Below are 27,015 nucleotides of genomic sequence, written 5' to 3'. Positions count from 1 at the left end.
TGTGTGTGTGTGTGTGTGTACACTCTCATAGATTTGTGTTTACATAGACATACTTCAATATGAACAGCATTACTAGTGACATGCAGTCAGAGGGGTACCGGTTAGGGCCAAGCTCACCACACACCTAAGCACTGTGCAACACACCACGCACCTAAACACTGTGCAACACACCACTCACCTAAACACTGTGCAACACACCACGCACCTAAACACTGTGCAACACACCACGCACCTAAACACTGTGCAACACACCACGCACCTAAACACTGTGCAACACACCACGCACCTAAACACTGTGCAACACACCACGCACCTAAACACTGTGCAACACACCACGCACCTAAACACTGTGCAACACACCACGCACCTAAACACTGTGCAACACACCACGCACCTAAACACTGTGCAACACACCACGCACCTAAACACTGTGCAACACACCACGCACCTAAACACTGTGCAACACACCACTCACCTAAACACTGTGCAACACACCACGCACCTAAACACTGTGCAACACACCACGCACCTAAACACTGTGCAACACACCACGCACCTAAACACTGTGCAACACACCACGCACCTAAACACTGTGCAACACACCACGCACCTAAACACTGTGCAACACACCACGCACCTAAACACTGTGCAACACACCACGCACCTAAACACTGTGCAACACACCACGCACCTAAACACTGTGCAACACACCACGCACCTAAACACTGTGCAACACACACGGCAGCCAGCAGACAAACACATATTGCAAACCACAGGAGAAAGTTCCCGTTTTTCAAGTGTAGATCTCGGATTGATATTCCTCTCCTTCCTGTTTACTCATTGTTTCCTTCATAAGAAGTTTCCAGAATGCACTCTGTATAGCGGTGTGTTAAAGCAGATGTGTTTAAAAAATATAACATTCACTGCACCTACCTGGTGTACACATGTGACAATAAAAACATATATATTTATATATATTTTTTAACTAATTCACCCAAAGTTTCACCCATCAAATACACAAAACCATGGTTACAGCTTCTGCTTTCAGCCACAACCATTAGGTTCCAGAGTCAAACCACCATTTTACAAACTCTGCTTTCACAAGATCAGATTCCTCCCTCCCTCCCTCCCTCCCTCCCTCCCTCCCTCCCTCCCTCCCTCCCTCCCTCCCTCCCTCCCTCCCTCCCTCCCTCCCTCCCTCCCTCCCTCCCTCCCTCCCTCCCCAGGTGAGAGACACAGCAACCCGATCCAGGTGTAACTCAGGTGTAACCCGTGTAAGGTGGTGTGTCCCTTGCTATCTCTCTTTCTTCCCTCTTTCTTCCCCCTTTCTTCTCCTATAGACCCCGAACAGCAACAGTTTAGTAGAGGGACTGAAACTCTACCCCAGGAAACAGGCTCTTGGGAGTGTGTGTGTGTGTGTCTGTGTGTGTATGTGCGTGTGTGTGTGTCTGAAACAGGCTCTTGGGAGTGTGTCGCACCGTGACTTACAAGGCTTGTTTTGGTGGGTTAGGTTTCCAGTGAAGTGTGTCGATCGGAGGATGACGAGGGGTAATGGTGTTGTTATGGTCGTAAGTTGTGTGTGGAGTGTGTGGAATGTGTAGATGGATGGATTGGATGGAGAATTTGTGGAAAGCATAGCAAGGGTCGAGAGTGGTCGGGACTTTACATTTTTTGCTGCATTGTGTTTTTGTTTCGAGAGGGATATTAGTGTGTGTGTGTGCTTGCGTGTGTGTGTTGCCATGTGGGCCTGCATGAATAGCAGGGTCAAGAACCTCCTGTAGCACTAAACCTATCCTAGCTGCTCAGGTCCTCAACATGAAACGTTACTGTCAAGCCATTCCTTCTCTACATGCTCTTACACAGTATCTAATTGCGGTTTCCGTTGACAACGGCATTGCTATGTCAAGTTGTAGAGTTTAAGTCCTGGTAACCAGTTCTGATTTGTTGAACCGTTTTTACTGCCTGAAGCCTTAAGGGAACATTGGTAACGGGATAAAGGTTGGTTTACAGTCGGTCTATCGACAGTTGTCGCGGTGACATCATGAACGTTCTATTGTCGTCCAAAATCAAGCTTGTCGTTACAGAAAAGTAGAAACACAAAAACAACAGGCTGCGTGACATCAGCAGCCTGCTGGTCCAAAATGTATATGTCCTAGCAAGGCAGGCAACTTAAAGTAACTTTCTAAACAATATCTTGGTTTGTTTGAAGCTTGTTAGCTTGTTAGCTTGGTAGCCTGTTTAAATAAGGACCATATCATAGCTGACACCATCTTAACTTTAGCACGTTTTTATTCATTATTACAGGAAAATAAACTCACAACAAGATCATTATTTACAAGTTAATGGCAAGCTAATTACAGAAAATAGCTTACGGTTGTGAGTGTGACGAAATAAAAGCAGGGCATTCTACCGGAGAATTTAAGAACTTGTGCACAGTCTCAGACAGGTAACCACGACAATGGAAACAGTCGCAGCAACGGTCTACAGACAGTCCACCGGAGTATCAATTAAATGTTGTTTTGACCAGCAACACTTGTCGCATTCTAATTGTCTACAGATAGACCAAGTATTAACTAGAGGTCGACCGATTATGATTTTTCAAACCGATACCGATTATTGGAGAACGAAAAAAAGCCGATGCCGATTAATCAGACAATTAAAAAAAACAAGTTTTTATTTGTAATAATGACAATTACAACAATACTGAATGAACACTTATTTTAACTTAATATAATACATCAATAAAATCAATTTAGCCTCAAATAAATAATGTAACATGTTCAATTTGGTTTAAATAATGCAAAAACAAAAGTGTTGGAGAAGAAAGTAAAAGTGCAATATGTGCCATGAAAAAAGCTAACGTTTAAGTTCCTTGCTCAGAACATGAGAACATATGAAAGCTGGTGGTTCCTTTTAACATGAGTCTTCAATATTCCCAGGTAAGACATTTTAGGTTGTAGTTATTATAGGAATTATAGGACTATTTCCCTCTATACCATTTGTATTTCATATACCTTTGACTATTGGATGTTCTTATAGGCACTATAGTATTGCCAGCCTAATCTCGGGAGTTGATAGGCTTAAAGTCATAAACAGCTCAATGCTTGAAGCACAGCGAAGAGCTGCTGGCAAACGCACGAAAGTGCTGTTTGAATGAATGCTTACGAGCCTGCTGCTGCCTACCACCACTCAGTCAGACTGCTCTATCAAATATCAAATCATAGACTTAATTATAACATAATAACACACAGAAATACGAGCCTTAGGTCATTAATATGGTCGAATCTGGAAACTATAATTTCGAAAACAAAACGTTTATTCTTTTAGTGAAATACAGAACCGTTCTGTATTTTATCGAATAGGTGGCATCCCTAAGTCTAAATATTGCTGTTACATTGTACAACCTTCAATGTTATGTCATAATTATGTACAATTCTGGCAAATTAATTACGGTCTTTGTTAGGAATAAATGGTCTTCACACAGTTCGCAATGAGCCAGGCGGCCCAAACTGCTGCATATACCCTGACTCTGCTTGCACAGAACGCAAGAGAAGTGACACAATTTCCCTAGTTAAAAGAAATTCATGTTAGCAGGCAATATTAACTAAATATGCAGGTTTGAAAATATATACTTGTGCATTGATTTTAAAGAAAGGCATTGATGTTTATGGTTAGGTTTGGTGCAACGACAGTGCTAAATCATCACCCGTTTGGCGAAGTAGGCTGTGATTCGTTGAGAAATTAACATCGCATCGATTATATGCAACGCAGGACACGCTAGATAAACTAGTAATATCATCAACCATGTGTAGTTAACTAGTGATTATGTGAAGATTGATTGTTTTTTATAAGTTTAACGCTAGCTAGTAACTTACCTTGGCTTCTTGCTGCCCTCGCGTAACAGGTAGTCAGCCTGCCACGCAGGCTCCTCGTGGAGTGCAATGTAAGGCAGGTGGTTAGAGTGTTGGACTAGTAACCGGAAGGTTGCAAAAACAAATCCCTGACAAGGTAAAAATATGGCGTTCTGCCCCTTAACAAGGTAGTTAACCCACCGTTCCTAGGCTGTCATTGAAAATAAGAATGTGTTCTTAACTGTCTTGCCTAGCTAAATAAAGGCGTAAAAAAAATAATAATAATAAAAATCGGCCAAATCGGTGTCCAAAAATACCAATTTCCGATTGTTATGAAAACTTGAAATCGGCCCTAATTAATCGGCCATTCCGATTAATCGGTCGACCTCTAGTATTAACCAGTCTTATATCACTGTCATCCCCCCTTTTTGAGGCCATGAAAGAACAGAAATCCCTCCATCAACACACCTTCAGACATGTTATATATTATTATCCTTTACCTCCCTCCCTCCCTCCCTCCCTCCCTCCCTCCCTCCCTCCCTCCCTCCATCCATCCCTCACCAAAAACAAAGTCAGTTCAGGAGTTAAGCCGGCCCTTTTATGTCAAGTGGTCATATTTGGTAGGTGCTGGTACTCCCTTGTGATTTTGGGAAAAGATAAGAGGGAAAGAAAAGAAATGAGGGACAAAGAAGTCTGGATCGTAAATCTGAAAATAAGGGCCACCTCTTTCAGAAGTGTAATGACTTTGAGGATGGATTAAGACATTGTATGTACTGTATCAGCAGACCTCGAGTCTGGTTAAACAGAACGGAAGAGTGATCCCTGTAGTTTTACAGCGTTCAGTTTAACCCAGGCTAGCAGAGCCCATCTGGCCATACATACAGGTCCTGACCTTGATTATTTACCAACTAGAAAGAGAGGGATAAAGAGAAGGGGCTGCGCATATTGTCTGTCTGGCCTTTGTCACATAGGGGCTGCAGGTAACCTAGTGGTTAGAGCGTTGGACTAGTGACTGAAAGGTTGCAAGATCGATTCCCCGAGCTGACAAGGTAAAAATCTGTCGTTCTGCCCCTGAACAAGGCAGTTACCCCACTGTTCCTAGGCTGTCATTGAAAATAAGAATTTGTTCTTAACTGACTTGCCTAGCTAAATAAGTTTGTATGAATGGAATTGTTTTACTCTGTATATACCAGACAATTGGTATTTTTGTATCTCTCTCTCTCTCTGTCTCTCTCTCTCTATCTCTCTTGGTCTCTCTCCTCCTCTCTCCAATCTGGGGGACAAAAGTTTATAGTGCGGTGTTGTCACAGTGAGAGATGGCCCCCAATGCACTGTGGGTAATAAAATCCATCTGTGGTAGTGTGTGCGTGCGCACGTACCAGGGCATGTGAGAAGGTCCTGCTCTATTTCAAGGGAATAACAGTGTTTTCCATTCGGTAGATACCGATCTCTACAAATAATGAGAGAAGACACACAGGGAAGAGAAAGGAAGACACAGAGTGCCTTCCAAGATGGAAACATCCCATACTGAATATAAAATAGGTAATGCCATTTCAACACAGGTTTACTTTTTCATCACTTCATAACGTACCGTACAACTTCTCAATGTGGTAAGAGCGGCCAGTGTTCAGTTAGTCTCTCTCTATGAAACCAATGTGTTTAATGGCAAACCATTGTCCAGGGCTTTGTGGTTCAGAAGTAATCCCATTGAAACAGGAATTTAAACAAATGAAGGAGAGATTGAAAGAAAGAAAGGAGTGGGACGATATGTGACATAAAAGGAGAAGAGTGTTTTTTCCAGAGATGAGACGAGTTGTAACACTTTCATTCTTTCCCTCCATCCCTCTGTCCCTCCATTATCCCTCCGTCCCTCCGTCCTTTCAGCTCTCCATCCCTCCGTCCTTTCAGCTCTCCATCCCTCCGTCCTTTCATCTCTCCCTCCCTCCGTCCTTTCAGCTCTCCCTCCCTCCGTCCTTTCAGCTCTCCATCCCTCCGTCCTTTCAGCTCTCCCTCCCTCCGTCCTTTCATCCCTCCATCCCTCCGTCCTTTCATCTCTCCATCCCTCCGTCCTTTCATCCCTCTGTCCTTTCATCCCTCCGTCCTTTCATCCCTCCGTCCTTTCATCCCTCCGTCCCTTCATCCCTCCGTCCTTTCAGCTCTCCATCCCTCCGTCCTTTCAGCTCTCCATCCCTCCGTCCTTTCAGCTCTCCATCCCTCTGTCCTTTCAGCTCTCCATCCCTCTGTCCTTTCAGCTCTCCCTCCCTCCATCCTTTCATCCCTCCATCCCTCCGTCCTTTCAGCTCTCCATCCCTCCGTCCTTTCAGCTCTCCATCCCTCTGTCCTTTCAGCTCTCCATCCCTCTGTCCTTTCAGCTCTCCATCCCTCCGTCCTTTCATCCCTCCATCCCTCCGTCCTTTCAGCTCTCCATCCCTCTGTCCTTTCAGCTCTCCATCCCTCTGTCCTTTCAGCTCTCCATCCCTCTGTCCTTTCAGCTCTCCCTCCCTCCGTCCTTTCATCCCTCCATCCCTCCGTCCTTTCAGCTCTCCATCCCTCCGTCCTTTCAGCTCTCCATCCCTCTGTCCTTTCAGCTCTCCATCCCTCTGTCCTTTCAGCTCTCCATCCCTCCGTCCTTTCAGCTCTCCCTCCCTCCGTCCTTTCATCCCTCCGTCCTTTCATCCCTCCGTCCTTTCAGCTCTCCCTCCCTCCGTCCTTTCATCCCTCCATCCCTCCGTCCTTTCAGCTCTCCATCCCTCCGTCCTTTCAGCTCTCCCTCCGTCCTTTCAGCTCTCCCTCCCTCTGTCCTTTCAGCTCTCCCTCCCTCTGTCCTTTCAGCTCTCCCTCCCTCTGTCCTTTCAGCTCTCCATCCCTCCGTCCTTTCAGCTCTCCATCCCTCCGTCCTTTCAGCTCTCCATCCCTCCGTCCTTTCAGCTCTCCCTCCCTCTGTCCTTTCAGCTCTCCATCCCTCCGTCCTTTCAGCTCTCCATCCCTCCGTCCTTTCAGCTCTCCATCCCTCTGTCCTTTCAGCTCTCCCTCCCTCCGTCCTTTCAGCTCTCCATCCCTCCGTCCTTTCAGCTCTCCATCCCTCCGTCCTTTCAGCTCTCCCTCCCTCTGTCCTTTCAGCTCTCCATCCCTCCGTCCTTTCAGCTCTCCCTCCGTCCTTTCAGCTCTCCCTCCCTCTATCCTTTCAGCTCTCCATCCCTCCGTCCTTTCAGCTCTCCATCCCTCCGTCCTTTCAGCTCTCCATCCCTCCGTCCTTTCAGCTCTCCCTCCCTCTGTCCTTTCAGCTCTCCATCCCTCTGTCCTTTCAGCTCTCCCTCCCTCTGTCCTTTCAGCTCTCCCTCCGTCCTTTCAGCTCTCCCTCCGTCCTTTCAGCTCTCCCTCCCTCCGTCCTTTCAGCTCTCCATCCCTCCGTCCTTTCAGCTCTCCCTCCCTCTGTCCTTTCAGCTCTCCCTCCCTCTGTCCTTTCAGCTCTCCATCCCTCTGTCCTTTCAGCTCTCCCTCCCTCTGTCCTTTCAGCTCTCCATCCCTCCGTCCTTTCAGCTCTCCCTCCCTCTGTCCTTTCAGCTCTCCATCCCTCCGTCCTTTCAGCTCTCCCTCCCTCTGTCCTTTCAGCTCTCCATCCCTCTGTCCTTTCAGCTCTCCCTCCCTCTGTCCTTTCATCCCTCCATCCCTCCGTCCTTTCAGCTCTCCATCCCTCCGTCCTTTCAGCTCTCCCTCCCTCTGTCCTTTCAGCTCTCCATCCCTCTGTCCTTTCAGCTCTCCATCCCTCTGTCCTTTCAGCTCTCCCTCCCTCCGTCCTTTCAGGTCTCCCTCCCTCTGTCCTTTCAGCTCTCCCTCCCTCTGTCCTTTCAGCTCTCCATCCCTCTGTCCTTTCATCCCTCCATCCCTCTGTCCTTTCAGCTCTCCCTCCCTCTGTCCTTTCAGCTCTCCATCCCTCCGTCCTTTCAGCTCTCCCTCCCTCTGTCCTTTCAGCTCTCCATCCCTCCGTCCTTTCAGCTCTCCCTCCCTCTGTCCTTTCATCCCTCCATCCCTCCGTCCTTTCAGCTCTCCCTCCCTCTGTCCTTTCAGCTCTCCATCCCTCCGTCCTTTCAGCTCTCCCTCCCTCTGTCCTTTCAGCTCTCCATCCCTCCGTCCTTTCAGCTCTTCCTCCCTCTGTCCTTTCAGCTCTCCATCCCTCCGTCCTTTCAGCTCTCCCTCCCTCCGTCCTTTCAGCTCTCCCTCCCTCTGTCCTTTCAGCTCTCCATCCCTCTGTCCTTTCAGCTCTCCCTCCCTCTGTCCTTTCAGCTCTCCATCCCTCCGTCCTTTCAGCTCTCCCTCCCTCCGTCCTTTCAGCTCTCCCTCCCTCTGTCATTTCAGCTCTCCATCCCTCCGTCCTTTCAGCTCTCCCTCCCTCTGTCCTTTCATCCCTCTGTCCTTTCAGCTCTCCCTCCCTCTGTCCTTTCAGCTCTCCCTCCCTCTGTCCTTTCAGCTCTCCATCCCTCCGTCCTTTCAGCTCTCCATCCCTCCGTCCTTTCAGCTCTTCATCCCTCCGTCCTTTCAGCTCTCCCTCCCTCCGTCCTTTCATCCCTCCATCCCTCCGTCCTTTCAGCTCTCCCTCCCTCCGTCCTTTCATCCCTCCATCCCTCCGTCCTTTCAGCTCTCCCTCCCTCCGTCCTTTCAGCTCTCCCTCCGTCCTTTCATCCCTCCATCCCTCCATCCTTTCATCCCTCCGTCCTTTCATCCCTCCATCCCTCCGTCCTTTCATCCCTCCATCCCTCCGTCCTTTCAGCTCTCCATCCCTCCGTCCTTTCAGCTCTCCATCCCTCCGTCCGCCCCCACTTTCATTTGGACTCTCATTCTGAGGCTTTGCAATTGAAGCCAAATCATTTTCTAGCTATATCATTTTCCCCAGAAGTAATATCAAACCTCATTTCAGACGTAGGGCTACAGATGGATGGGATTTGGAGTCTGTCTGTCATAACTAGGACCCAGAGTATTCCCTGGCCATGTGACCTGACTAGGAAAAACTCCTGGCATAAAGGGTGGTTCAGACACAATATCCTGATGTGCAACGAGAGAGAGGAGAGATATTTGAGCAACACATATAGAATTTAATTGAGCATTTTGATCAAGCCAATTTAGGTCTGCTGATACAGACTGTATTCTCTGTAAAATAGTTTGTATTGTTACATTGTAGACTTCCTGTCTCGTGTAGACTGCATGCGCACTGCTGCATCTGCCAGGTATCATTAACGTTGTCATCACCTTAACTATTAATAAAAGGCAGAACTGTCAAAAGAGGGGTCCAACGTCCTGTGGAACTTGATGAGTGAGAAACATAAACTGTGATTAGTCATTTCCTTTCATAAAATCCTCTCTTTCTTTCTCCCCCCCCCTCTCTCTCTCTCTCTCTCTTTCTCTCTCTCTCTCTTGTTCTAATTTCTCTCTCTTTCTTCATCATCTCCCTCTTGCTTTTTACTCTCCCTCTTTCTGTCTTTATTTATTAAGCCTCTCTCTTTCTTGTTCTTCTCTCTCTCTCTCTCTTCAATCTGTCAGTCATCCGGCTACCTGCCAAGTTCAAACTGCTCTGAGGCCGTTACCCTTTAAAGACCCAGAGCAGCTTACCTACCTACTGCAGTTACAGTTCTATCAGCTGGATAAATACAGAGTTCCGGATTCCTAATAGGCCTATGGCTGTGTCCTAAATACCACCCTATTCCCTATTTAGTGCACTATTTTGGACTACTTTTGACCAGGGTCCTTAAGGCTCTTGTCAAATGTAGTGCACTATATAAGGAATAGGGTGCCATTTTGGATGCAGGCTCAGTGTGCCTTTCGGGTCCTAGAAAAAGCTTTTAAACAAAGGTGCACTGTGCCTTGTCTGAATACCATATCATAAAATAATTATTTCATTCTAGAAGAGTAATGTCGTGTGTGTGTGTGTGTGTGTGTGTGTGTGTGTGTGTGTGTGTGTGTGTGTGTGTGTGTGTGTGTGTGTTCTACACTACAGGGTTTAGTGAGTATAATGGGTATGATAATAGCTAGATTAGCTACAGTGAATGTTAGGGGAAGGTCATTTCCTTGTGACTGACTTGACAGAGTGACATGGCAAGCTTTGTGTTGCGTGTGTGTGTGTGTTATGTGATGTCGCACCTTACCTGTCGTGCCCTCTTTACCATTAACCCTCAGGTATGCGCCTGATGACGTTGTGAGTGACATCTGCTTTTGGTTTCCATGGCAACAACAACCAACCGACTGAAAGCAGCCCTCATGAATGGCATAGCTCTATTTAGTTTTGACTTTGACAACAACAACAAACGTTACAATGAATAGCTGACTGATTGACTGATTGAGAAAGCAGGAAGAGCCTAGAATTGGTTACTGAGAAGTAACTAGTACTATGAAGTAACTAAAAAGTAACTACTAAGAAGTAACTACTACTAAGAAGTAACTCACAAGGCTAGTTGTATCAGGTTGAGAGAGAGATTTAGATTTGATTAGAATCCCTATTAGCCGACGCCAATGGCAACAGCTAGTCTTAGGTCTGATGTAAAACCAAAAATTACAGACAAAACACTACGTACACACACACTACGTGTTAATGTTAAAAAATATATATATTTCACCTTTATTTAACCAGGTAGGCAAGTTGAGAACAAGTTCTCATTTACAATTGCGACCTGGCAATTGTATGTGTGTGTGTGTGCATCTATCAGTTACACATACTGTACATGTCAGTCCGTACACACTAAAAGTAGGTCACATGGGGGGAGAGGCATTGTGCCGTGAGGGATATGGCAGAGGCAGGTGTATAGAGGAAAGACTAATATGCAAAACTCTGTTGCCCCTCAGACATCCCTCCCTCTAATCTCCCCCTTCACCTTGCTCTCTCTCTTAATTCACTTCAAAGGGGCTTTATTGGCATGGGAAACACATGTTTACATTGAAAGCAAGTGAAGTAAACAAAATAGAGAATTAACAAAAAACAACATCTCTCCCGCTTCCTTTTTCTCTCTCTCTCTCTCTCTCTCTCTCTCTCTCTCTCTCTCTCTCTCTCTCTCTCTCTCTCTCTCTCTCTCTCTCTCTCTCTCTCTCTCTCTCTCTCTCTCTCTATCCCTCTCTCTCTCTCTCTCTCTCTCTCTCTCTCTCTCTCTCTCTCTCTCTCTCTCTCTATCCCTCTCTCTCTCTCTCTCTCTCTCTCTCTATCCCTCTCTCTCTCTCTCTCTCTCTCTCTCTCTCTCTCTCTCTCTCTCTCTCTCTCTCTCTCTCTCTCTCTCTCTCTCTCTCTCTCTCTCTCTCTCTCTCTCTCTCTCTCTCTCCTCTCTCTCTCTCTCTCTCTCTCTCTCTCTCTCTCTCTCTCCCTCTCTCTCTCTCTCTCTCTCTCTCTCTCTCTCTCTCTCTCTCTCTCTCTCTCTCTCTCTCTCTCTCTCTCTCTCTCTCTCTCTCTCTCTCTCTCTCTCTCTCTCTCTCTCTCTCTCCTTGATCAAGATGGATTTTTTGGGTCGGTTATTGCAAATTCCAGCCGCGCCTGCTGGATCAGGCACTGATCTCTCCTGTTATGAGGAAAAGGGGGGATGAGGGGGGGGGGGGTAAAGGAGGGCAGGAGGCCGGAGGTTGGCCCCTTCACTTCTCCACTTTAATGAAACGTCTCGGGTTTCTATCCAACTTCCAACCTCAGGAGCCATGCAGAGGGCAGGAGTGAGGGATGCAGAGGGCAGGAGTGAGGGATGCAGAGAAGGAGGGAGGGAGAAATGGGAAGAGAGTAGTGCAGGGTTCACTGAGAAAGACCAAGGCAGTGAGAGTGGGAGGAACAGAGGGAGAGAAGGAGAGAGAGAGAGAGCAATATTTAGAATGTATGGTCATGCTTTTGTGTGTGTTTGCATGTGCATGTAAAATACTTGTGTACTTGCAGTGCATTCTTGCTGACAGTAGGCTCCTATAAAGTAACTCAAGGTCACTGTACAGCTGAAACACAACCAAGGAAAATTGATTCCACCCCTGCATCTAAAATAGCAACAACCTTTAATTTATCAGTCTTATCTTTGCCGAACAGAGATATGCACTGTAGGTAGCCTTGTTGTTTGCTGTAAAACCTCTAGTCTCTCCCAGTTGAGATAAGGGGGACTTTTGCCTCGCCAATTACTCTCAAAGTGTTCCCTGACCCGACTGAGGGCATGTCTCACTGAGATACTCTACCTTGAAATTCACTTCTTATTAAACCTTTTTCTTCAGGAAATTGACCTTTTCCCTGGAACTGATAGGCCTATGAGTTTCAACCTTACCCTGCTATAATACCAAACTAAAAGCATGTGAGAAGAAGACGAAATATAATAAATATATGGGTATGTGGTTGATAGTGTGAGAAAGACAGACATAGAAAAAAGAAAGAGGGAGGAGAGGTCATGAGAAGGTATAGAAGACGTCGAGGTCATGAGAAGGTGTAGAAGAGGTAGAGGTCATGAGAAGGTGTAGAAGAGGTCGAGGTCATGAGAAGGTGTAGAAGAGGTAGAGGTCATGAGAAGGTGTAGAAGAGGTAGAGATTATGAGAAGCTGTAGAAGAAGTAGAGGTCATGAGAAGGTGTAGAAGAGGTAGAGATTATGAGAAGGTGTAGATGAGGTAGAGGTCATGAGAAGGTGTAGAAGAGGTAGAGATTATGAGAAGGTGTAGAAGAGGTAGAGATTATGAGAAGGTGTAGAAGAGGTAAAGGTCATGAGAAGGTGTAGAAGAGGTTGAGGTCATGAGAAGGTGTAGAAGAGGTCGAGGTCATGAGAAGGTGTAGAAGAGGTAGAGATTATGAGAAGGTGTAGAAGAGGTAGAGGTCATGAGAAGGTGTAGAAGAGGTCGAGGTCATGAGAAGGTGTAGAAGAGGTAGAGATTATGAGAAGGTGTAAAAGAGGTAGAGATTATGAGAAGGTGTAGAAGAGGTAGAGGTCATGAGAAGGTGTAGAAGAGGTAGAGATTATGAGAAGGTGTAGAAGAGGTAGAGGTCATGAGAAGGTGTAGAAGAGGTAGAGGTCAGTGACTACGCAGTTTATCTTCTCCACTGAGGTGAATCACAGAGTATATCGTCCCGTTGAGACTGTTGCTACAGCTAACTGCTAGCTTCTGGCACACACAAACACTTGTGCGCACACACACACACACACACACACACACACACACACACACACACACACACACACACACACACACACACACACACACACACACACACACACACACACACACATTTTAAATTGAACCACCTCAAACCCCATTTCATGCACCCTCCTTTTCCCCTCAGGCATCTCACTGGACAGCCCTAGGCCTATGGGCCCCATGAGGTTTTACTGTATATAGGCCTACAGAGTGAGATCACTGTAAAATCGAGTCGCCGCTTAGACACTGATCTTAGGTCAAATTTCCATTATTACAAGCTGTATACCTCCTAAAGGTCTAGAAGGGATGTGGGAAGGCTTTAATATGTCCATACACTGTCAATACATGTATGTAACTGTAGCTGATGCTTAGGGTGTATCCCTCTCTCTCTCACTCTCTCACTCTCTCTCTCACTCTCTCACTCTCTCTCTCTCTCTCTCCCTCTCTCTCTCACTCTCTCTCTCTCTCTCTCTCTCTCTCTCTGTTAATCTGTCTGTCTCTTTTGCCCCCCCCCCCCCCCCCCTCGTATAGCCAACATAGTACGGTCTGTGTTTATGGTGACCGTGTGTCTGGCTAGGGGTGTGTGGGCAAACGTGTATGAGTGAGTACATTTTGAGAAAGCATGTGTTTGTATGAAGTAGCCGTGTATGTGTCCATAAGTTTGTATGAAGAAGTGTGTGTCTGTGTGTGTGTCTGTGTGTGTGTGTCTGTGTCTGCAGGTTTGGGAGTGTATGCATACATCCGTGTGTGTGTCTGTGTGTGTGATACACACTCCAATACACTCCCACAAAGCCATAGTTTGTGTTTGTATGCAGTAGCCGTGTTTTCGTAGGTGTCCAGTCGTTTAAAGCCAGGGCGGTTTTCATGGGCTGGAGACACTGCCATAAACACACACACACACACACACACACACACACACACACACACACACACACACACACACACACACACACACACACACACCAATGCCATAAACACTTGGGAGACGCTAGACTTGCTTCTCAATCACCCCGGGACGGAGTGACTGTGGGTGGGCCAAGACAGGACCTCGCTCAGGACTCAGGCCCACTGTGTGTGTGCTCACCAAGCAGACAGTGAATGTAGCCACTATGAAGGGGCTGTGTGTGTGACTGGGCAGGGTTTCATCATAGTGATGTTGCAGTCTCTATGGGGTCATGGTTGTATGCTCTGGTTGAGGGGAATAGGGAGGGAGACTGGGGTCTGTTACTGAGTTACTGTGACTCTACTTGTTGTGTTCTCTGATGTCATGAGGGAAGTCAACAATGGGGGATTTCTTTCCTGTGGTGGATTGGGAAGGGGAGGTTTTTTGATGGCTTGGATTGTGTGTTTGTGCGTGCATACTGAAATGTAAGGATAAGAATAATCCGACTGACCGCATTAAACAGCCAATAGACTTGGACGTGTGGAAATTATTCTCAGAAATGAATGATTTTATCTTATCCAGGTTTTTGACCGCTGCTGATTCGTTACTCTGAAAATATGATCAATTTTCCTTCCCAGAAAAGTCTCAACCAACCAACACTAACATCTCTCTTTTTCTTTGTGTTTCAGATTACACAAGGACTCCACCACTATGGCGCCCTTCCTCCCCCTCCTCCTCCTCCTCTCCTCCTCTTCCTCTGTCCTCTCCAGTGACTGTCCAGAGGATTGCTCTTGTCAGGCCCAGGGTTCCATCTTCTGCATCCAGCGTCGTTCCACCGTCGTCCCCCGCGGCCTCCCTTCCTCTGTGAAACATCTCTACGTCTTCCAGAACGGCATCAACACTTTAGCCCAGGATGACTTCACAGGTAGGAAGTGTTGAGGTTAGAGGAGTGGAACAGCAACTGGAAGGTTTCCAGTTCTAATCCCATGTGTGACAGGAAAATATTTGTTCAGGAGTGGGCCGGCAAATGGAGTGTTGCTGGATCAGTGTCCTGGATGCCATTTCCTGCTGTTGTGCCCTTGACCCCTGAACTGCTACCCTCTACTCAAACCTTTCCAACCTCTGTATGTGTGTCTTTCGAGGGTTTGGAATGAAGTAGAACACAAGTTTTTCCATTGTAAATCCGTATGCATTGGAATATAAAGCAATCTTCGTCTTCTTCTTCTTTAGGCCTGGGGGAACTGGAGATGCTGGACCTGTCCCAGAATAAACTCACGGAGGTCCCGGATGGGGTCTTTGAAACGCTATCTTCACTGAGGAATCTCGATTTGTCCGCAAACTACATTACCCACATCGCCAAGGATAGCTTCTCCGGATTGGTGCAACTCGAGAGGCTGTATCTCCACGGCAACCTCATCAAGAGCATCCAATCGGAGGCCTTCGAAGTTCTGGAGGATCTTCTGGAACTGAAGCTCCAGGGGAACCAGTTGACCGGTCTCCCAATGCTCCGTCTCCCCAGCCTTCTCCTCCTGGATCTCAGCTTCAACTCTCTCCCGACGCTGGGTCCCCAAGACCTCCAGACCCCCCACCTCGAGTCGCTCAAAGTGGCTGCGTTGGGGCTCACCACCCTGGACTCAGATCTGATGGCCTCCCTGGGGAACCTCCATGACCTTGATGTGTCCCAGAACCAGCTGGAGGGGATGCCTGAAGCATTGAAGGCCACCCGGGGGCTTATTAAGCTCAGCCTGGCTGCCAACCCCATTGGGGAGCTCCGGAACGAGGACTTCCAGGTAAATACATTTTCTTAAAAATGTGTTAAATATTCCTGTAATTGATGGGTCAATAACACATGGCTTAGTCCCTGAAGCTGCTCCATGGGATTTACTATGTCAAGCCTCTGGTCCAACCTATCCAAACTGCCTGCGTGTGTATGTTTTTTAGTGGGGTTGGGATCATTTGTGAACATTGGACAATAAAGTATTCTTCTTTTTCTTCTTCTTTTCCAGAGTCTGGTGGGTCTCCAGGAGCTGGATCTCAGTGGGCTGAACCTCCAGGGCTTGCCCCAGGGTTTCTTCCAGCTCTTCCCCAGGCTGGGGCACCTCACGGCGGCCGAGAATCCCTTCAACTGTCTCTGTCCTCTGGCCTGGTTCCCTGGCTGGCTGAAAGAGAAGAATGTGGATCTGGGACGCACAGAGGAGACAAGGTGCCACTTCCCACCAGTGAATGCTGGCAAGGTATTGTCTTAATATTTTCTAATTCTAATACTAAATATATTTGATTTATTTTCCTGTGAAACACATTTAGTTGCTGGCTTGTATGAAATGGGATACAAATAAAGTTTGATTTGATTTGAAGGTGCTGGCGGCGCTGGACCATCAAGATTTCGGCTGTCCACCTACGACCACTGTCATGACGAATGCCCTAGGGGAGGGGAGTACTTCCGCACCCCCCATTCCGACTACATCCCCTGGAAACACACATACCAACGCCATCCCCCCACCTCCGCCATTCCCTAGTGATGAACCATCCTCAACGGAGACAGACATTGAGAGTCGTCCCCCTCCTCCAGCTTCTCCGACTACCGCTTTCAGGGATGAGGGCCACATCTGCCCGCCGAACATCTGCCTCAATGGGGGTACGTGCCGCTTCGATCCTCTGGGACAGCTTGGATGTCTCTGTCCCCGCGGAACTATGGGCTTGTACTGCGAGAACCTGGAGTCGTCTAAACACAACCAGCCACCTCTCCAAACCTCCGCCCCCGAGGTTATGGCATCCATGGTCGCCCCCATTGTAACCTCTGATCCCAATGACATCAGTTCCCGTCAGGTGACCTCCACGTCCATCCTCCTCGACCTGCACCGTTTCCTCGAGACGAGGCCGCACATCCGCGGGATTAAGCTGACCTACCGGAACCTCTCAGGGCCCGACCGGCGCCCCATGTCCCTCAGCGTCCCCGCTTCGTACCCAGAATACACCCTCCGAGGGCTCCGGCCCAACTGTACCTACTCGGTGTGCGCCAGCCCCCTGGCAGAGAGGGTGAACGGGGGTGGAGGCGGTGGAGGTAGCCCTACCGAGGGAGGGTCTTGTATGGAGGCTCGTACCGAGGGAGGTACCCAAGCTTCGTCCTTGGAGCCCCAGGTGGATGATCAGAGCCAGCTCACCTACACCCTCATCCCAGCCTTGGCTGCTCTCGCCCTGGTCACGGGGGTGGCGGTGGTGGCCATCCTGGTTCTTTTCCTCCGAAGGAGACGGGCTCACATGGCGCTGGAAGGGGGTGAGATGGGACCAATGGAACTGGAGGGCCTTAAGGCTTGTCTGGAGAACGGCGTGGGGAACGGGGGCACCCTACCCCACAAGGGAGCGGATATCGCCCCCTGTCATACCTCCATCCCGACCCAGCCACAAAATGGCGGATCGTCACATCCCCTTCCACAAAATGGTGGTTTAGAATATGAGGCCCCCCTCATGAAGGGACAGGGGCACTGTCCATCGAATAATAATGTGGCATCCTTGAAGCCATCGTATTTCTAGAAACTCAGTCTGTTGTCTTCATGGATTTCTTAATATTTCTCAATGAGACTCAATGTACTCAATGACATTCAGAGCTATGGAATGGAACAGAAGTAACTACCCCTGTAGAGGGTAACGCTACGCCCTGTTATCTCTAAGTGGATGCGAGGACTCTACCATTATGAGGCATTGAAAGGGGGGTGTTTTAGCTCATCCAGCAGAGTTCAAGTTGATAGAAATGTAACAAGTATTTAAACCTAAAGTGCAATCGCCATGCCAAAAAGGGTCTTATAATCGGACTGAAAACGGAAGTGCCTTCTTGCATTGACATGATATGCTGTAATAATGATGCTTTTATTTTTGAAATGTTGATGTTTTGAAAAGAGCTGCATTGAATGAGTTTGCAATCCTTTTGCTGGATCAGGAGATTGGGAGAGCAGGGCTTGTGGAGGTATGGGGAAGGCACAGAGTCAAGGTTGGGAGGAGTAGAGGTGGGGTGCAGAGGTAGAGATAGAGACACAGGTGTGTGTGTGCTCTGTAGACTGTTCAGCACTTCCGGAAATGAACGAGGCACCCCTCCCCACCTGCCCCCTGGGATAACTTGCACTGAAGAGAAGATAATCTCTCTGCAACAGGGTGAAATGCTGATTCTGTAGAGATGGTACCACGGATAGAATACAGTTTTAGACGACATTACCACCAGTCAGATTTCCCTTCATCCTGCTACCCCCCCCCCCCCCTTACAGTTGGTGCGTTCATCTTAACTAGGTGGGACAACCACATATCACAGTCGTAATGAGTATGTTTTTCCTCAATAAAGAAGGTATCGGTCAAGTCAGTGCTAGTAGGGAACAAAACTAGAAAAGACTAGTGCTCTGGTCAAAAGTAGTGCCACTTGGGACGAAGCCTCTGTCCTTAGCGGCGTGGTCAGTAGCTGTGATGGACGCTATTTGAAGGTTGTTGTCGAGCGGGTTTCATATGATGTTTTTGTAATGTGTTTTGTATGTCTTTTTTTATCATGGATTTCTCTGTTGCTGTCATGCTGTTTCTCCTGTCTTGTGGTCGTCAGAAATGTTGATGCTGTATTGAATTGTGCTGTTCCCTCGACGCAGCAAAGGGTTGGGGTCCATTTCATTTCAATTCAGAAAGTTTAGAATTGAAAGGGTTTATTTACTTTTAAAGATGAGTTTTTCTTTGTTAAATAGGTCATTCCAATTCACCTGAATTTACTGAATTTAGATTCAATTTACCCCAAAACTCTTCACATTTTCATCATGTAGAAATTGTTCACCAAGTAAATGTGAATAAGAAGTATCAGAAACAGCACAGACTCTGAACTCTAAACTCCCACACTCTTCTTCTTTACTGTCTAAAACTGTCTGCCAACTACAATAGCCTGCCAAAGCTACATAAGGACATGGTTAGCTCCAGAAACACCAATCCTTGTCCCAAATGATACCCTATTCTCTACATAGCACACTACTTATGAACAGAGTCCTATGGGCCCTGGTCAGAAGTAGTGTACTTTAGAGAATAGGGTGCCATTTGGGACACAAACCTAGTCTCTTTTTGAACGCTCAAGCTCCAAAACTGTCCTCCAAGCTCTGTCACCGCAAACCCTGAGCCATTAAAGTGGCACACACACATGCCGAAAAAAGCACCAGAGTTCAAAGACTTTGAGAGCCATTTACTATATGTGTCGAAGGAGTGGAAACCAGTCATTTCCTTGACTTGCTACTGACTGTGGCGTTTTGAAGATATGGCCGCAGTTAACCAATGAGATCCCCAGTATCTTTTTATTGTTTTATTCTCTCTCTTTCTATTTTTCTCTTTCTTTGTCTGTTTTTGTCTCTATCTGCTTCTCTCTCTCTCTCTCTCTCTGGCTCTCTCTCTGACTCTGTTATTCTCTCTCTCTCTCTCTCTCTCTCTCTCTCTCTCTCTGTTATTCTCTCTCTCTCTCTCTCTCTCTCTCTGGCTCTCTCTCTCTGACTCTGTTATTCTCTCTCTCTCTCTCTCTCTCTCTCTCTCTCTCTCTCTCTCTCTGTCTCTTCTCTCCTTTTCTCTTTATTCTATTTTCTTTCTCTCGTTCTCTTTCCTTTTCTTTTTTCTCTCTCTCTTTGTTTCCTTCACCCCTCCCTTTGTCTCGGTCAACAAGGTTCTTGGCCGTGTTTTCGGGCCTGTTTTGCTTGCCTGCAGCCAACTAGACTATGAAAAGTTCATACGGAATGAAAATCGCGCTGTTCTGATATATTTATCTTTGTTTCCTGTCTTGGAGAATGGGAAGTACAAATGTGTCACCATTCAATTTCTTTTTCTGTTTTCTTTCTCTCATTTTTGTTGATGTTCTTTTCTTTTCTTGATCCCTCTCTGTCTCTCTCTCTGCCTCTCTGTCTCTCTCTCTGCCTCTGTCTCTCGCTCTGCCTGTCTCTCTCTCTCTGCCTGTCTGTCTCCCTCTCTGCCTGTCTCTCTCTCTGCCTGTCTGTCTCTCTCTCTGCCTGTCTGTCTCTCTCTCTGCCTGTCTGTCTGTCTCTCTCTCTCTGCCTGTCTCTCTGCCTGTCTGTCTCTCTCTCTGCCTGTCTGTCTCTCTCTGCCTGTCTCTCTCTCTGCCTGTCTCTCTTTTTCTACCTGTCTCTCTCTCTACCTGTCTCTCTGTCTCTCTCTCTGCCTGTCTCTCTGTCTCTCTCTGTTGTTGTTATTGTTGTTGTTGTTGTTGTTGTTGTAACACTTACCTTAAGGAACATGTGCCTATTTCTGGTACATACTCTACAATCTCACTACACCAGTTTGTGTCTTGGTAGATAGAAAACAGTTTCTCTGTGTGTGTGTGTGTGTGTGTGTGTGTGTGTGTGTGTGTGTGTGTGTGTGTGTGTGTGTGTGTGTGTGTGTGTGTGTGCAAAAAAAGGAGATTCAATATTTGAATCCAGCCCAGGTATTCATCCCTGTTCTCCATCAACCATCTTATTTTCTACTGCCTGTCTTCTTTCTCTCCTTGTTTTACTGTCTTTCTTCAATCATCCAACAGAAACCAAGAGCCATACGCTCATATATCTGTTCACTAGAACCTAAACTGGAAGAAGAAATCCTATACAGATTTATTTACTGTAGCATGAGGGACCGGACATTTTTTTAATATTTTCAACTTGCTTTGTTACGTTCTCTTTTCAGTTTGGGAAAGCCTTTGTCTTATTATTTTAATGTTTTTTTTTCTGTAAAAAAGTGTTTATGTTTTGGATATGAAATGACATAAAAAGAGAATATGAAAAAAATACATTGGTCATATCTTGGTCAGTGACTCCCTAGCCTGGTTTATACCTTGTTCTAACATGTGGACTGTGTTCAGATCGTGCACACGATTACAAGAAGCATTGTGATCTGATTGTGATCAGATCTTATAAGTGTAAACAGACAAGATCAGGTCAAGATCAGAATGAAGGTCGCATGTTAACGGCAGGTATGTGTAGTGTACATACAGTGTACATACTATACACTGTACATACACATATTACATTACTTCACCTCAGGTCCTCAAGCATACAGTAAATACTGGTTGAATGTTACACACAGTGCTTAATGATCCTAGTAATAAAAGCATTAGGGCATTAGTCAGTCTTTCCTACTGACTGGGGATTTAAGGAACGACAGCCAGATGTGTGTTGCCAGCTTGTTGCAAGGCCATTCCCAGAAATTATAGCTAGGAATACACACACACACACACACACACACACACACACACACACACACACACACACACAAGCACACTTTCACTGCATAACTCATCCCCCCTCCCTTTCAACCCCCCCCACCTCTTACTCCAAACCCCAAATGATGGGTTTATGACGCTGTGTTGGTTACTGGAATGAACAAAAGTTATTGTATTTATCCTTAATCGTCAAGAAGTTTTTGCCAATGGGAAAATATGACAAACATAAGACAATTTAAATCCTATAAATGAATACATTAAAGTCCTGGTTGTTTGCTTTGTGGGGAGCTTGGTAAATGACTGCAGTACCCACCAGCACTAGCCTACAAGGATTAGAAAACACACACACACCACTTCTCTCTCTCTCGCTCTCTGTGTCACTCTTTGTCTCTCAATTCATAGGGCTTTATTGGCTTGGGAAACATATGTTTACATTGCTGAAGCAAGTGGAATAGATCAACAAAAGTGAGAAGAAACAAAAAAATGTCAACAAAAAACAGTAAACAGACTCAAAGGTCTCTCTGTCTCCCTCCCTCTCTCTCCCTTTCTCTCTCTCCCTCCCTCTCTCTCCCTCACTCTCTCTCTCACTCTCCCTCCCTCACTCTCCCTCACTCACTCTCTCTCCCTCACTCTCTCTCCCTCCCTCACTCTCCCCCTCACTCTCCCTCTTTTGCTCTCTCTCTTCCTCTCTCTCCCTCTGCCTTTCTCTCTCTCTGATTGCTTAATTGTCATGAAATACAATTTGTAGACATTGCCAAAGCAGTATAGTGGTCCAGCATTTCAGTAAATACAGTATAGTACAGGAAAATGCAATGAGGATAATGAACTACAGTTAAATATTTCCCAGCTTTATGTCATTAGTAAATACATTATCTCTTTGGGTAGCCATGTCTTTTTGTGTCTACCTTTTGGTGGTCGCTGAGCCTGTATTTGGTCAGGATCTGTCTCTGTTTTGTATCTCTGCCAATGTGGATTCTCTTTTGAGGCCCCAAATAGCAATTTAGTTTATTCTGAGTTTTTGTAGAATTTTTCAAATGTGTCAATAAGAAGGTTTTCATTTCTGGAACAATCTGATTGATATCCCTGTTTGTTTGGATAATAGAGTTGTTTAGTGTTTTAAACAGCTGACATAGGGACTCTTTTCAGGGTTCGGCTCTTCTTGGGTGTCCAGTGCTTTGAATTGTAAGAATGTTTTGGGGCTTAATTTCAAATGGTGACAACATTTGAGTGCCCTTTACAATTAAAGGGAATCTTCCGAGTTTTGCTCTGCATGCATTATGTAGAACTTTCTTTTGGATATTTAGATAATTCTGCTGAATTCTTAATGCAGATTTTCTATTGGGGTTGTCTCTCAATGCTTATAATGGTAATTACAGGTTGGACCCCAAACATCTCTTCCATAGAGTACAATTGGTCAAATTACACTGTTGAATATTTAGCACCAGATTTGGATAGGAATAATCATTTGTGATAAAATGCTTTGCAGGCTTTTTCTTTTAGTGTTTTCACTGCCAGACCAAATCCACCAGAGGCTCTGATTGTTAGTCCCAGGTAGTTGTACCGTTGGACATGTTCAACCATGGTGAAGGAGTTTCTGCTGCTCTGATTGTTAGTCCCAGGTAGTTGTACCGTTGGGCATGTTCAACCATGGTGAAGGAGTTTCTGCTGCTCTGATTGTTAGTCCCAGGTAGTTGTACCGTTGGGCATGTTCAACCATGGTGAAGGAGTTTCTGCTGCTCTGATTGTTAGTCCCAGGTAGTTGTACCATTGGGCATGTTCAACCATGGTGAAGGAGTTTCTGCTGCTCTGATTGTTAGTCCCAGGTAGTTGTACCGTTGGGCATGTTCAACCATGGTGAAGGAGTTTCTGCTGCTCTGATTGTTAGTCCCAGGTAGTTGTACCATTGGGCATGTTCAACCATGGTGAAGGAGTTTCTGCTGCTCTGATTGTTAGTCCCAGGTAGTTGTACCGTTGGACATGTTCAACCATGGTGAAGGAGTTTCTGCTGCTCTGATTGTTAGTCCCAGGTAGTTGTACCGTTGGGCATGTTCAACCATGGTGAAGGAGTTTCTGCTGCTCTGATTGTTAGTCCCAGGTAGTTGTACCGTTGGGCATGTTCAACCATGGTGAAGGAGTTTCTGCTGCTCTGATTGTTAGTCCCAGGTAGTTGTACCGTTGGACATGTTCAACCATGGTGAAGGAGTTTCTGCTGCTCTGATTCCTGGTATTTTTCAGGAAAATCACAACTTTGGTTTTCTGAAAGTTCATATTGATTGCCCAGTTGTTGCTGTATTCCCGAATAATGTTAAGTTGTTCCTGTAAACCTTGCCCTGTTGGTGACAGTAAGACAAGGTCATCTGCGTAGAGCAGGAATCTGAGTCCAGGGGCTGCAGATCGGCCCAACGACACTGGTAGTTCGTTGATGTAGACGTTGAACAGGGTTGGACTTAATCCTTAAGAGTCGTTTGACGCACTCGGTCTGTATAACAGTCTCCACATGTTACTGGTGACACATATTCTCCTATAGTTATTAGGGTCTAATTTGTCACCTGTTTTATATATAGGGGTTATGAGCTCCTGGTTCCAAGTATCAGGCAAGCAGCCACTCTCCAAAACCAGGTTGAATAGTTTGAATAAGGCATCCTGCAACTCAGGAGTACTGTGTTTAAGCATTTCATTCCTGATGCTATCAGGGCTACATGCCTTTTTGTTGTTGAAAGTTCGGCGTGTGTAATTTGGTAGTCAATTGGCTTCTGGTTGTTTTCAATAGAGCTTTGTTTTTCTCGCATGTTTTGGTGGCTTAAAGTAAGTTCTTCTGATGGTAATGTTTCATAGATACTTTCAAAGTGATCTTTTCAAATGTTCCTCTGTTTTCCAGAACATTCCTCTGTTGTCCATTTAGACCATTCCATTTCTCCCAGAACTGGGGTCCATCAATGGAGTCTTCGATCGCTTTCAGATTGTTCTCAAAATGCTTCCATCTTAGGCTTTGTTTGTATATTCTTTCACTGTGTCACAATATTGTTGCCCTACGTCTCTATCCTGTGATTTGTGATGTTTTCTATTTGATAAAGATCAAAAAAATATATATCCTTAAACCATTTCTCTTTTTGAGGTTTCCAATTAGCACTGCTTTTTCTATTGCAGCCATAGCTTTTGTGGCTCTGCTTTATGTTAGATCTCATTACATTTATTCACAGCCACATCTATGTCAGGGAGGTTTGAGCTGAATATACCTGGAAATCATCGATGCAGTTTGTAGTTTCTGAGCAGGGTAATGCTGTATTGAAGTGTGATGCGCTGTCAGGGGCCCATCTGTTCGTTTGATTTATTTACATTGATCAGTGTACAGGGCTCTGTTTGTGTGGTCTTTGGGTGGAGAAGTCTTTTCAAAAACCACACTCTCTCTCTCTCCAGTCCTTTTTCAGGCATCTTGTTCTGTGTCTGTCTCCATGGGAACCAAATAAATGGACAGAAACAGAACTCCCCTCTGCTCTGTTCGGAGCAGGACTCATGTCTCAGGTATGTGAGTCAGCCACGCTGTGGAGATGACATGGCAGTTTGCAGTAGCCAGACCAGCAAATATATCACTGGGTCGTCAATAGTCAGGCCTTGAGAACATACATATAGATACATGACTAGGGGCCCGATTCAGACTTGAGTTAGTAGACTTAACATGGGTCTGCATTTTTGGACTTAAGCCCATGTCAAGTCAACTTATCTCAAGTCTAAATAGGGTCCTAAGCTAGGCCTAAAAATCACAAGAGATACAACCAGACTTTATAATGCATACGTGTTGTGCCACACAGTCCTCCGATGGATTCATCAGTAAAACTTTAACAACTTCACACTGGACTCAGACGTCAGTTCAACGTCTAGTTCTGATTTACACTTGGTTGAGTTGTCAACTAATGTGAATTCAACTTGAAATCTACCTAAGATATCTCCATGTCATTGGATTCAGGTTACAAGATGTCACATTCTGTTATGTTGATGACTTTATGCAAATCCAATCAGTTTTCCACGTTGATTCAACATCATCACTTGGAATTTGTTGGTTGAAATGACGTGGAAAGAAAGTTGATTGGACCAGTTTCTGCCCTTTGGGTTGTAGTGGTGGTGTGTGTGTAATGTACCGATACTCTGTTACCTGTGTGGTCCCTCCTTCTTCTTACGTTCATTTCCGATAAGGAAGAAGGGATGAAGAAAGAAGGGATTATTTTCCTCCTGGCAGGTGGCACCACTGTTCCAGCTGAGAGGCTCAAAGCAGCCATTGTGATTTTCAGACAGGGCAGGTTTTTAAAAATTAACTTTCCAAATTCCTCAGGAAATTGCTGGTGAGTAAACATTTTTGCTTCCCTCGCTCTTTGTAAACTCAGCAAAAAAACAAACATCCCTTTTTCAGGACCCTGTCTTTCAAAGATAATTCGTAAAAATTCAAATAACTTCACAGGACTTCATTGTAAAAGGTTTAAACACTGTTTCCCATGCTTGTTCAATGAACCATAAACAATTAAGGAACATGCACCTGAGGAACGGTCGTTAAGACACTAACAGCTTACAGACGGAAGGCAATTAAGGTCACAGTTATGAAAACTTAAGACACTAAAGAGGCCTTTCTACTGACTCTGAAAAACACCAAAAGAAAGATGCCCAGGGTCCCTGCTCATCTGCGTGAATGTGCCTTAGGCATGCTGCAAGGAGGCATGAGGACTGCAGATGTATCCAGGGCAATAAATTGCAATGTCTGTACTGTGAGACGCCTAAGACAGCGCTACAGGGTGACAGGACGGACAGCTGATCGTCCTCGCAGTGGCAGACCACGTGTAACAACACCTGCACAGGATCTGTACATCTGAACATCACACCTGTGGGACAGGTACAGGATGGCAACAACAACTGCCCGAGTTACACCAGGAATGCACAATCCATCCATCAGTGCCCAGACTGTCCGCAATAGGCTGAGAGAGGCTGGACTGAGGGCTTGTAAGGCCTGTTGTAAGGCAGGTCCTCACCAGACATCACCGGCAACAACGTTGCCTATGAGCACAAACCCACCGTTGCTGGACCAGACAGGACTGGCAAAAAGTGCTCTTCTCTGACGAGTCGCGGTTTTGTCTCACCAGAGGTGATGGTCGGATTCCCGTTTATTGTCGAAGGAATGACCGAGGCCTGTACTCTGGAGCGGGATCCATTTTGGAGGTGGAGGGTCCGTCATGGTCTGGGGCGGTGTATCACAGCATCATAGGACTGAGCTTGTTGTCATTGCAGGCAATCTCAATGCTGTGCGTTACAGGGAAGACACCCTCCTCCCTCATGTGGTACACTTCCTGCAGGCTCATTGGGGCGGCAGGGTTAGAGCGTTGGACTAGTAACCGGAAGGTTGCAAGTTCAATTCCCCGAGCTGACAAGGTACAAATCTGCCGTTCTGCCCCTGAACAGGCAGTTAACCCACTGTTCCTAGGCCGTCATTGAAAATAAGAATTTGTTCTTAACTGACTTGCCTAGTTAAATAAAGGTCAAATAAACAAATAAAATAAAAAATCCTGACATGACCCTCCAGCATGACAATGCCACCAGCCATACTGCTCGTTCTGTGCGTGATTTCCTGCAAGACAGGAATGTCAGTGTTCTGCCATGGCAAGCGAAGAGCCCATATCTCAATCCCATTGAGCACGTCTGGGACCTGTTGGATCGGAGGGTGAGGGCTAGGGCCATTCCACCCAGGAATGTCCGGGGAACTTGCAGGTGCCTTGGTGGAAGAGTAGGGTAACATCTCACAGCAAGAACTGGGAAATCTGGTGCTGTCCATGAGTAGGATATGCAGCTGGTGGCCACACCAGATACTGACTGTTACTTTTACCCTTTGTTCATTTTGACCCCCCCCCCCCCCCTCCTTTGTTCCCCCCCCTCCTTTGTTCATTTTGACCCCCCTTTGTTCATTTTGACCCCC

The 27,015-nt window shown here is 46.2% G+C and overlaps 1 protein-coding gene across 1 annotated transcript in view; it reads left to right on the top strand.

Annotated features, from left to right (window-relative positions):
* The window catches only part of LOC139402032 (vasorin-like), a 39,205-nt gene extending 18,577 nt beyond the window's left edge, over positions 1-20,628 (top strand). The window contains exons 2-5 of the mRNA XM_071146082.1: positions 14,542-14,777; positions 15,083-15,642; positions 15,859-16,086; positions 16,208-20,628. Of these exons, the coding sequence (XP_071002183.1) occupies positions 14,564-14,777; positions 15,083-15,642; positions 15,859-16,086; positions 16,208-17,383 (2,178 nt within the window). The 5' untranslated portion in view covers positions 14,542-14,563 and the 3' untranslated portion in view covers positions 17,384-20,628. The remainder of the gene's footprint in view (positions 1-14,541; positions 14,778-15,082; positions 15,643-15,858; positions 16,087-16,207) is intronic.
* The last annotated feature ends 6,387 nt before the right edge of the window (positions 20,629-27,015 follow it).

Source organism: Oncorhynchus clarkii, unplaced genomic scaffold (genome assembly GCF_045791955.1).
Source record: "Oncorhynchus clarkii lewisi isolate Uvic-CL-2024 unplaced genomic scaffold, UVic_Ocla_1.0 unplaced_contig_4841_pilon_pilon, whole genome shotgun sequence".
Taxonomy (NCBI): domain Eukaryota; kingdom Metazoa; phylum Chordata; class Actinopteri; order Salmoniformes; family Salmonidae; genus Oncorhynchus; species Oncorhynchus clarkii.
Note: the sequence above shows the minus strand (reverse complement) of the source record. Positions and strands in the feature narration are given on the sequence as shown.